General features: G+C 43.3%; 1 protein-coding gene across 2 annotated transcripts in view; it reads right to left on the bottom strand.

Moving 5' to 3' along the window:
- Positions 1-354: 354 nt before the first annotated feature.
- Positions 355-12,405, bottom strand: part of KCMF1 (potassium channel modulatory factor 1) — a 99,481-nt gene continuing 87,430 nt past the window's right edge. For both annotated transcript variants that reach the window (XM_088469371.1, XM_088469373.1), the window contains exons 6-7: positions 3,107-3,389; positions 355-2,340 (exon numbers count right to left, since the gene is read on the bottom strand). In XM_088469371.1, the coding sequence (XP_088325497.1) occupies positions 2,079-2,340; positions 3,107-3,389 (545 nt within the window). In that variant the 3' untranslated portion in view covers positions 355-2,078. The remainder of the gene's footprint in view (positions 2,341-3,106; positions 3,390-12,405) is intronic.

Here is a 12,405-nt window from a genome sequence, read left to right on the forward strand (position 1 = left end):
TTTTGGAAATCCTCAACAAAATAAAAAAAAGAAAAAAACTGGGCTAAACTGCTACAATAACTAGAGATCCAGTATCACCTCTTTACGGAACCCATTCAGCACCATAACCCTCACATGGGATGGGATACAACATTCAAGTGCTAGAGTGTGCAGAAATACAATAGGTTGGAATCATGGTGAATAATTAAGAGGAACAAGCACCAACAATCCCAGTGTAATCGTGGTTTACAACACACCACTGTTTTTACGATCAAAAACAATGTGATGATGCAAAAACAGAGAGATGCCAAATTAAGTGATGGAAAGGAAAGAGGATCAAATGAAGACATGATCAAGTCATAGTAAATTTGTCGATTCATCAGAAAGCTGTGCGTACTTCTCTTTTTATTTTCTTTATATACTAACTTTACATTGCAAAACAAAACAAAAAAAGAAAGAAAACTGCTACCCACTGTGTCGGGCCCTTTATGAAAGTCTATGCACAAAAAGAACACTGTACATATTTTTACATATAGGATTAATAGTATAGGCATGTAGGTGGCATGATTTTAATCAAAGGCTTTTACTTGTATGCCGAAAGAACAATCAAAGTAACAATAAATAAAAAAGTGCTAACATTAGCAATTATGTATAATATAGTGACAAAGTCTGGGGGGAAAATCCTCAAGCTCTCCTTTTGCGGACAAGTCTCTGCAAACTATGAAGCAAATACATAAATAAGAGAACTCCGAAAATGATTAAGAATGTGAAAAGGCTTTTTTTTAAAACTACAACAACATAATCTGGGCTAACTTGTTTTAAACAGCATTTAAAGGAATCAGCCTACACCTGGATAAAACAAAGTCAACAACTGAAAACTTTTTTTTCAAATATATATATATATAAACAACCACATAAAAAAAATTAAGAAAAAAAACACGAATAAAAAAAACCAAAAAAAAAAACCCTTTAAACATAGAACAAAGTTGGTTTGAGGGATCACAAACATTGCAATTTCTGACAGTGGCCTGACTGTAATGTCACTTAAAGATTAACAAATATTTTGTAGGAGAAAAGCAACTCGTAGATGGAATTATTTTCTATGAATATTCCATTTTTTGTGTGTAAAGTAAAAACCAAACAAGTTGCTTAGCAAGGAAAAGCTTATTCTTTTGCATATCTGCATTTCATACATATGATGGAGAACATATGAATTGCTCAGACCAATTTAAATTATATAAAATGCTTAGAAGTGAACAGAATACTGCCATCCAAATTAAGACTAATTGGTTTACTTAGCAAAAAGAAATCAACAAATCTATAAGATTTTTAAAATAAATTACTTATTAAACATACATTTGCTTTGACTGTAAAATGACATTTTAGAGCAAGATAGACACTGTACTGTACCTACTGAGCAAGCAGACACACAGTTAATGCCACTGCAGAACCTTGCATTGAACTCACATGAAATAATTAGATACACATTATTCAAAAGATCCATGGCTATAACCCACTGATCCAGGTTCAACTTGAATGTCGTCAGGTGCTGTAACCTTTTGAATAATGTTTAGGAAAGCTTTGGGATTTACAGTTTAACAATCTTAAAAATTAAGACTGTTTATTTTTTTTCTTAATGACGTCACTAAAACCTCATGCACGCTGCAAAAAACCTCATGCAGTAGTTATGGTAAACCATCCAAGCAGTTTTTATTAATTAATATTCATAAATACACACAGCAGCTTCATTAGAGATTTTTTTCATATACTTTAGTTTTCCTCTTCAGTTTGAATGTGGGAGATTAGGAGAGCTTTATTTTTGTTTACGTCAAGGTACAGGAAGCAGACGGCTGCCTCTGGCACTGCTACCTATGTATATCTGCTAGAAGTAAAAATTAGTTAAGTGATTTTGTCATATATATTTGCCTCTGTCTATTTTTTCAATTTTTTTACATTTTTTTTCTTTTTTGAATGTACACAATGTAACAAGAGTGACAGACCGGAAATTACAATCACCAAAACAAACCCAAAGATAGTTGTTTGTCCACTTTCATTGGCAGTTACAGCACAGAGGACATTGTCTGCAAAGGGGGATGTCATCAAAGAGGAGGTGGCGGAGGCTCATTTCCTTTATTGCTCTCATTTAGATTTAAGTTTTGTAAAGCAACATCTAAAGGCATTATATCTACACAACCCATTGCCCCAAAATCAGCTATTTCCCCCCGCTCGTCCTCATCTGAAGAGGAGCTCTCTTCCTGCATCAATGTAGAAAGCAGCAGCTCCTGGACAAATAGGCTACGATCGGCCCTTTCACTTTCTAATGACTGTCGCTCAGCTTCTGTCATCTTGGGGTCATTCAATCTGCAAAAAGGCAAAAGTATAACAAAGTTATTAAATGAGTGAACCGAATAATAAAATCTGGACTGTAACATTACTGACAATTATTTCATATTGGTCTCTACTAGCATCTTGATAATGGGCATCATACCCAGTGTACTCTAAAAATGCACAGAACAAAGGACAACATTTACAACATTTGTATTATACAGAAGAAAATGTGCAGGAAAACATATTTGAAGTAAAGGAAATAGATCATGGAAAAAAATACCAAGACACTGTATAGGAGATAATGGTACATCACTGATTTTTGTATAACAGTATGGGTTGATGAGAATTTTTTCTTACAGGAGAACAGTTTTATAGTCTGAAGTCAAAATCTTACATTTAGAGTTATTCATGGAAAAAAAACAAATGCAGTTCAGTGGGTATTCCTCTTCCACTTACAAAGACAGCTACTCTGCTTGGGGATCATCCAGCTAAGACTCGTAACCTGGCTATTACCTGCCAACTCTAAAGTGGAGGGAATTATATAGCTGTTAGATGCACAGGGTAAACAGATTACTTGGCCTAGAGCCTGAACAGAAAGTTCTAGGTACATTGCCATTTTGTGGTTAGAAACCAACCTTTAAAAAGTTGATACAAAATGTCCCGTTTTACTTCCAGAATGCAGTGGTTGATAAGAGGTGGTCCCTTATTGTACTAGACCAGTCATGATTTACTGAACTGGGAAAAGAATTCACTTTGAAAACACACCCAATGCACATATCATCTGGATAATAAGACTTACCTTGTGAGCAGAAACTGTGAGTTCTGTATAGATTGTTGATTGTTTTCCGTGTTGGATGTGTTGGTTGCTGCTGTTGATTGGGTTATGGTGGTGGTAACACTACTTGCATTGTTGCGTCTAGTTGCGTTACGTGCCGTTTCTAGTTGCTGCCGCGCTGCCTGCGCCTGCTGCCTCTCTAATTGTAACTGCATCTGCAGCTGCTGCAGTTGAGAGGCAGAAGGGCCCGAAGAGTTGAGCTGACCACCCGTTGAGCGCCTCACTCCTGATAATTGAGATAGTAACTCTGTCAAGAGGGAGGGAAAAAATTAGGCAGGACTTAAGCAGTATGGTACATACTCTGTAAGTGCATATTCTGGCTATCAATACATTTTATCAAGATGAACAGAACCGTGAAACTCTATTAATCAGTTTCCATCTATCTGCTCATGTTTAAATTGTTTTGCTTATAAAATACAAACTCTTAATTTATCACAGTGCAGATTAGTACCAGTGCGGAATCAGTTTTTGATTTGTTATGAATACCAATTAGTAAATTTAATATGGTTTTTGTAAAGAAAAGGCCATCAATGAGAAAGTACATACAATGTTAATGACTTCGGGTATAAGATATTCGGTTTCTGAAAAACTTAATTGACATTCTATTTTTTTCTAGGAATAATAAGATCTTACATTAAAAAAATGATGGTTGGGCTTCTGGTGGGTGGACCAAGGACATGGCCACCTTTTAACAAAGTTTCTCAAGTCTCTCCCCAAACTTATTACCATCTAGATATTCCACCAGGCTGGAGACTGTCTATAATGACTAACGCATGAAGGATAAGTGCATGCAAGATGGAGACCAATACCCAACCCTCCTGTTATGTATTGACCCCCTCTGACCATTGATCTTACATCAGGGGCATTCTGTCCTCTCAGCCACTGACCATATAGATCAAATAATTTATTTCACACCTGAGTACTTCTCCAGCCCCAAAACTCTGGTGGTAACGGTAAGTAGCAACTGATCAGTTTACTGTATACAGCACTGACTACATAAAGTGTCGTTTCTCCTTGCATGGGGGTGACTTGTTCCTCTCATTATTATAGATCTCTGCGGCTGCATATAATCTCTGTGCCACACAACCATGTGAAAAAATCTGTAGTATTACAGGTCTCGACACGTTTCAGTGGCAAAGTTGTCGACTCTCTCCTAAATGCTGCTAAATTGGTCATCCCTATTATGGGTGTTACCTTGCACTACACCTGCTTATATGCTCCACTGACGTACCCAGCTCTGATAGGGCTCTAATTTGGAGGAGTTTGTGCCTGTGTGCGAGTGAATCATCCAAAACTACTCCACATTTGTCCTATCCTTCCATAATCAACTTGTGCAACTTTTATCTCTGCTCTTTGGTGTCTAGCGGCTAAGCACAGTGTACTGTGAGATGCCTTAATCCAGCAGTTTAATACAGAGATGCGGATACACACTGCCTTGCGTATCTCTGTGTCCTGCATTTGCTCTTTAACACCTCTACCTGCCAACACTTGGAGCTTCTAAACTTATTATTTTCACAATCAAGAACAACAATGTTGCTCTCCCGTTTACACACCTGCTGCTAATTGACATTTACTAATGCAACTTTCCCCTCCACTCACACATCATGTGTACAAACTGCCATTATCGCCTAAATGTACAATAAATCATATTGGACAGCTTAGTAATGTCATAGGCAGCCACGTTTTCAACAAGTCAGTTTGTAAAAGTTCTGTCCTGCCCCTTTTCATATATTTGCTGTTATTTTAAAGTGGAATTTACCAAGAATCAAGAACTATGCTTTAGCTGCAAACTATTGATACGCCATGTACTGCTTACTGTAGGATTTTATTGGGTGCAATGCATTGTTACAATGCTGAGCCATATCAAATTGTGGGCACTAATGTGCAGCATAATATTCTAAGTAATATGAAAGCTTTCCCACTGAACCCCTTCAATGTGTCTCAGACCAACTCACATGCCTCTTCAGTGCCCGACAGTCCTCTCCACATGCCACAAAACCACAACATACAGTATACCCCTGTAATGCCAACCTGAGGGAATGGGTATGAAATCCCGGCAGTCGGGATGCCTGCTGTCAATATACCGACAGAGCCATTCCGATGCTCAGGATCCAGACAAGGGTCAGGTAAGTATACTCACCCTCCCCCCTTGTTCCCTTAACCATCTGTTTTTACATCTTAACACTAACCCTCCCCCCTTGGTGCCTAAACCTAACCCCCCCCAGGTGGGTACCTAACCCTGACCTCCCCTAGCATAACCCCCCTTCCCTGACACCTAAACCTAGCCCTCCCCCTCGCAGATAAGTCCTAACCAGCACCACTATATTTATGTTCGGCATCCTGGCTGTCGTGATGTCACCTACTGTCGGGATTCTGGCGCCGGTCTTGTAGCCGGGTAGTGGCATTCCGGTGCCGGGATTTCTTCAGCTGGGATGCTGCATGTAGGTATAATAACTACATCCCCAACCAGACCACTCACATATCTCTAAGTCCTCTCCAGTTGCGATCACACCACAACACATGCCCATTCACTGTAGTTCAGTGCTCCGCAAAGTAACTGGACAGGCCTGTGTGAAGCCTTCTGTGGGGGGAGAGAAAAACACTGGCCACCACAGAGGAGTGCAAGCTAAAAACACAGGGAAGCAAGTGTGTGATAAGCAGGGTCTCTGCTGCAGTCAGACGTGTCCTGAGCACCTGCTCACAGAAGACTGTGACGGTCTCTCTGCCAAGTGCCCCGTGCCGCGGGGGGACTTAGCCTGTTTACTGGCGTGGTGTAGAATGCCTGCCCGGAGAATGTGGGTAACGGCCGCATTCAGGGGGAATGTGCAGATCGGCATTGATTATGCAATCAGCATGGCGCTCCCTAAAAGTGCAGGGGGCATTTTTCCTTTTACAAAAAGGGCAGGGGCAGTGCCCTGCTAATATTGCCTTGTAGAAAAACTACACCATGAACTGGATTGGTGGCAATGATGTCTATACAAACACTTATTTAGAACAGGCTTGTAGCCTATAGATTCACCTGGTTGCACTACAACATATCCATTCAGCTAAGCTACTACTATTTAAGATAATTGAATGTTATATTTCGATAGTGCATGGTTCACGCCAATTAAAACTTTTCTTCTCATACTGCCATTTCCTACCTTTGATTGATCACCCATCATATTTAACACGATATGTGTGGGGGCTGAATTTTTTCTATGAACACCCAGACATGAGGGCTTTACAATCTTACATGCTTTCAGTGAAAAGTACAATATCTAATGTGATAATTTTGTTGTTTCCTCACCTCCAAGTTATGTTAACAAAACAATCCATATACTGACAACGATAAACAATGTGTTTTGGATTGTTCACTGCATCATCAACTCTCTGATTACATTCTGTACCTCCTACAAATACTGTCTCATGTTTGGACCTAGAGGCTATGTGACAGGTGGCTTAGCAACATGGAAGAATGCGTTCCATTAACTGAAACTTTCCTGTGCATGAAAGCATGTGTGAAGATGAACCGACAATTTAGTTTCTAATATTTGAAATTCACTTTAAAATCCTACATAAAGCATTCTTTACCTGAAATGATAATGTACCATTGGGGATTCACCGAACACTAACGGTTATAAAAGCAACCAGCCAGAAGCTGACATTTTGGGGATGCAGTTACCACATAGTTCCGCAGCACAGTAGAGGATACAAAATAACAAAACACTGACATATCAAAGGTACAATAAATGTCGACATAGCTTTGAAACATAGCGCAATTAAACTTCGCTACAATTTAAAAGAGCTTTATGATCATTTTCTGAGATGCATTTTTGAGTGAAAGACAAAAAAGTTGCACAGGACCTTGTGCCTCGCACCACATAGTGCATTGAGGCTAGGTGTATGAGGAATGACACATCGTACATATTGTATAGTGTGTACGTCCAATCAGTCGTTCATCACAGCAAATGGGATGATGCATGAACTACGCGGTGCAGTTACATGCAGCATGTACCGACACATTGGACCGTTGTACACTGGACCGTGCGTACAGCTTATCGTTACATTGCAATGTCGCATAGTCACATATCGTATAGTGTGTACCCAGCTCAAGGGTAGTACAAGCAAATTATTAAAGATACGCAAATAAGTTTCAGTTGTCTGTCATTCTGAATGTTCAGATTGGATTATTATACAAAGCATCACCTAGCGTATTTACATTCCACCTAATGAACAAGCTGATATACAAACGCACTATTTCTCCTGCAGCAAATCTACAGCACGGAGATTACTGTGTAAAAGCTATTTCGAGATATTGCTTGTAAAGTCACTGTATTTCATGGACCATCGTATAGACAAATCAGAAAGTCTCTAACAAAGTTCCTAAACAAATAAGCACTGAAAGCCGTTTGCCAAATTGTTAAGATTGTTGGGTTATATGAATGGTCCTAACATTATTATATTCATTATTGCTTAATGTCATGTTGCCAGTAAAATCTTACGTTTTCTTATTAATCTTCATCTGTTTTACATTATTGTTTAGATTGATATTGCGTATTTTATCAATAGAGGTTAGACTGCAGCCTTACCCTGGGAACAGATAAGAGCTCATCACAGAAGTGAATTTAGATCACTTTAAAGTCCTAATTGGTACAAGGATCTCATCCTGTCCAACTTACTATCAGGATTAGTTACATCATTTGTTCTGGTCCCAATTGACATAAGTATATTCTTTTAACCAATTTATAATCAGGATTGGTTACAGCATTTATTCTGAATTGTTTATCCCTGATGAAGTCCTCACGGATGAAACGCGTAGGGTGTTAATCTGTGGAATCAGATTGCCCTAATGGAGGAACCTGCTAAAAAAAGATCTAACCCCTGTGTGGGTAGAAGCAGGATACTTATTTCTCCCAAACTGTGGCATTGGATCATTACTGATGTAAGCAATTTTGTAGTAATGAAGTAATATTGGTTAAATTTCTGTCAAATTAATTTGAATAAAAATTTCTGAAAAATAATTTTTGGATTGATTCTAATGCGAGGCCTTATTGGCCAAATTTTCTGGCTGTTCTTTGGTGAGAGGGTCTTTTTTTAGAGCCATTGTTGAGAAAAATCTGCAGGTTTCTCAAAGAAAGGAACATTTTCATCAGTGCCCAGCATTTGACATTCCCGATTGGATCTTCCTCCCGTCGCTACAATATAGTGTTTAAGCTCTTGTCTTCAGCTAAAAGACTTTTATGTGCTTGGTGCGCCCTCTAAGTGTTTTTTGTTATTTCTGTTATTTATTGTTCCCACTAACAGGGGAGCTACTTGAGGTGCTGCATTATTGTAGCGCAAGATAAAGGCATTGTTTTATATTCTAGAAGTTATACTATATTTAAAATCACTGACTATCATTAAAATGTTGACACAGGCAGTTTAAGTATTGTCTGCTATTTTATTATATCTACTTTAGAGTAAATGTATTTATTTTAAAATGTAAGCAACTATCAGTGCTTGAAGACTTCTCTCAGTTCAACACCACATCAGCAGCAACATTCAAGTCCCTCAAAGCAGGATGACATAAGAGGGCAAACACAAAATGAACTTCCAAACTTCTGCCGCAGATATTTATGTAAGAATCGTAAAAGACCCCTTAAGTAATGCAGCATAGACCAGTGACTTGTTGCTTACTTGAATGAGTAAAAGGTGTTACAAGCACTTAACATTACTTTCATTACAAAAACTCATACCAGGGAATTTCATAACACTTGAAAAGTTAAATAGCATATAATAAGAGATATGGTAAGAACTTACCCTTGTTATCTCTATTTCTACGAAGTCCATAGGGTTCCACAGGATACCTTGGGGTTTAGGTGTGACGTCAGTCGCAGGGCACCAAAGAGTTAAGCTTTCAGCCTCCCAGGATGCACTAGGTCCCCCTCCTATACCCCGCCCCCGGGCCAAGGCACCTCAGTTAGTTACCAAGCCATAGGCCGGAGGAGGAGAAGGAAGAGAGAGAACAAAGATCTGGACACATACAAGAATCACATTCTCACCAGAGGGAGACGGAAAACCGGTGACCAGAGCAAAGCCCATCTGCAGCACAGGTGCGACAGGGCGGGAGTCCTGTGGAACCCTATGGACTTCGTAGAAATAGAGATAACAAGGGTAAGTTCTTACCATATCTCATATTTTCTACTTCAGGGTCCATAGGGTATCCACAGGATACCTTGGGGATGTCCCAAAGCAGTATCCTTTAAGGGTGGGGACGCTCCTGTGCAGAAACGAGAATCCGCCGCCCGAAGGAAGCATCCTGAGAGGCGAAGGTGTCAAACCTGTAATACCTCACGAAGGTATGGACAGAGGACCACGTAGCAGCCTTGCACCACGTCGAGCTGCCCAAAGGACCCACAGACCTAGTGGAATGAGCCTTCAGAGAAGGAGGGACCGGTAGGCCTTCATGAAGATAAGCTTCAGAAATAGCCATACGGATCCAGGCTGCCAAAGTTTGCTTTGAAGCAGGCCAACCCTTTTTACGGAAGCCATAGAGGACAAACAAAGCGTCCGACTTCCTAAACGAAGAAGTGCGGTCAACATAAGTCCTTAAGGCCCGCACAACATCCAAAGAGGCCTCACCCACGGAAAGACCCGGTGAGTTAAAGGCCGGAACAACTATTTCCTCGTTAACATGAAACTGGGAAACAACTTTGGGAAGAAACTCGGGCCGAGTGCGGAGCACTGCCCTGTTCCCATGAAAAACCAAGAAAGGGGGTCTACAAGAAAGAGCCCCTAACTCAGAAACACGTCTGGCCGAAGCAATGGCCAGAAGGAAAACAGTCTTAGCTGTTAGCCATTTAAGATCCACTGAGCCCAGTGGTTCAAACGGCGGTCCTTGGAGAGCCCTCAGGACCACAGCCAAATCCCAAGGCGCCACAGGTGGAACAAAGGGCGGCTGAATGCGCAGAACACCCTGCATAAAGGTGCGCACATCCGGGATTGTAGCAATCCTACGGTGAAACCAGACAGATAGGGCCGAAACCTGTACCTTCAAAGAAGCAAGGCGAAGCCCATGATCTAGTCCCGCTTGCAGGAAGGCGAGAATCCGAGACAGACGAAACTCCCGCGGTGCATAACCTCTCGGTCGACACCACTGGAAGAACGTATGCCACACGCGATGGTATATCCTCGCGGAAGACGGTTTCCGAGCTCGTAACATGGTACGCACCACAGAGCTGGAAAACCCCCGGGGCCTCAGCATGGCCGTCTCAACAGCCACGCCGTCAAAGACAGCCGAGTCAGGTCTGGGTGAAGGCAAGGACCCTGAGACAGAAGGTCCGGTCGTAGCGGCAACCACAGAGGACTGTCCACGGACAGACCCTGAAGGTCTGAGAACCAGTGCCGTCTGGGCCACGCGGGAGCTATCAACAGGAGCGTCCCTCCTTCCTGTTTGAATTTCCGGATTACCTGTGGAAGAAGGGAGACCGGAGGGAACAGGTATGCGCACCGGAACATCCATCGGACAGACAGAGCATCCACCAGAGACGCCCCTTCGTCTCTTGTGCGAGACCGGTACACCGGCAACTTGTTGTTGTGCCGGGACGCCATGAGGTCGATTTCTGGAAGACCCCACCTGTCCACCAGTAGTTGAAAAACGTCCGGGTGCAGGGACCATTCCCCTGGATGAACGTCCTGGCGACTTAGAAAGTCCGCCTCCCAATTTAGCACTCCCGGGATGAAGACCGCTGATATGGCCGGAAGATTGCGCTCCGCCCAAACCAGGATCCGAGAGAGCCTACGAGAGCCGCCCGACTGCGAGTTCCTCCTTACCTGTTTATGTAGGCCACGGTGGTAGCGTTGTCCGACTGGACCTGCACCGGGTGACCCTGGAGAAACCGCTGTGCCTGCAGGAGAGCATTGAAGACCGCACAGAGTTCCAAGATATTTATTGGAAGCTACGCTTCTGTCGGCGTCCACCTGCCCTGGAACAAGTGTGGACCCGAAACTGCTCCCCAGCCCCGAAGACTGGCGTCCGTTGTCAACAGGACCCAATTTGGAACCCAGAACGGACGTCCCTTGTTGAGGTGGGTCGTCTTTAACCACCACGCAAGGGACAGGCGAACCTCCGGGGTGAGCACAATCGTCTGGAACTTCAGAGACTGAGGCAGCCCGTTCCACTTGGACAGGATCAGGTGCTGCAGAGTTCTGGAGTGAAACTGGGCGTATTCCACCATGTCGAACACCGACACCATGGAGCCCAGTAACCTCATCGCCGAGTGTAAGGACACCCGGCGGCTGTGCAGACAACTGCGCACCCTTGACTGTAAAGCAGAGATCTTGTCCTCCGTCACGAAGATCCTTTGCTGTCCCGAGTCCAATAAAGCTCCAAGATGCAGAATCCTCCGAGACGGGATTAGAGTAGACTTCTGCCAGTTGATTAGCCAGCCGTGCCGTTGCAGCAGTGCAATGGTCAGGTCCAAGTGGTGTAACAGGAGCTCTGGAGATCCTGCCACCAATAACAGGTCGTCCAAGTACGGCAACATGCGGACTCCTTGCAGCCGCAGAGAAGCCGCCATGACCGCCATCACCTTGGTGAAAACACGTGGTACTGTCGCCAGGCCAAAAGGTAACGCCCGAAACTGGAAGTGGTCGCTGCGGATTGCAAACCGAAGGAACTCTTGATGGCGCAAAAGAATAGGGACATGCAGGTAAGCGTCCTGTATGTCCAATGACACCATGTAGTCCCCAGGTTCCAGCGCCAGAATGATGGACCGTAGGGTCTCCATCCGAAACTTCGGGACCCGCAAAGACTTGTTGAGTGCTTTGAGGTTGAGAATCGGACGATATGACCCATTGGGTTTCTGTACCAAAAATAGATTTGAATAGAAACCCTGGCCCCTCTGGGAGAAAGGAACAGGCGCTATAACTCCAGCCTGGAGCATAGTGTGCAATACCTTCCGCAGCTCCGTAGCCTTGTTCCGGTCTGATGGTAGACCCGTGGAGAAGAATAGAGCCGGGGGTCTGTGCCGGAAGGAGAGGGCGTACCCGTGGGAGACCACCTCCAGAACCCAAGTGTCTGTCGTAGTGAACGACCAACACCGGGAGAACTGCAGCAGGCGGCCTCCCACCCTGGGATCCCCCAAAGAGAGGCCCGGACAGTCAGGCCGCAGGCTTGTCATCTGGCTTGGGGGCCGGACGTCTGGTACTCCATGCCTGTTTCCGGGGCTTGACCGATTTCTTAGGGCCAGCCTGTCGAGGAAACGACTGTGGTTTGGGCCTGCCCTGGGCCCTAGATGACA

This window comes from Taudactylus pleione, unplaced genomic scaffold, assembly GCF_031769625.1.
Source record: "Taudactylus pleione unplaced genomic scaffold, aTauple2 ptg000091l, whole genome shotgun sequence".
Taxonomy (NCBI): Eukaryota; Metazoa; Chordata; class Amphibia; order Anura; family Myobatrachidae; genus Taudactylus; species Taudactylus pleione.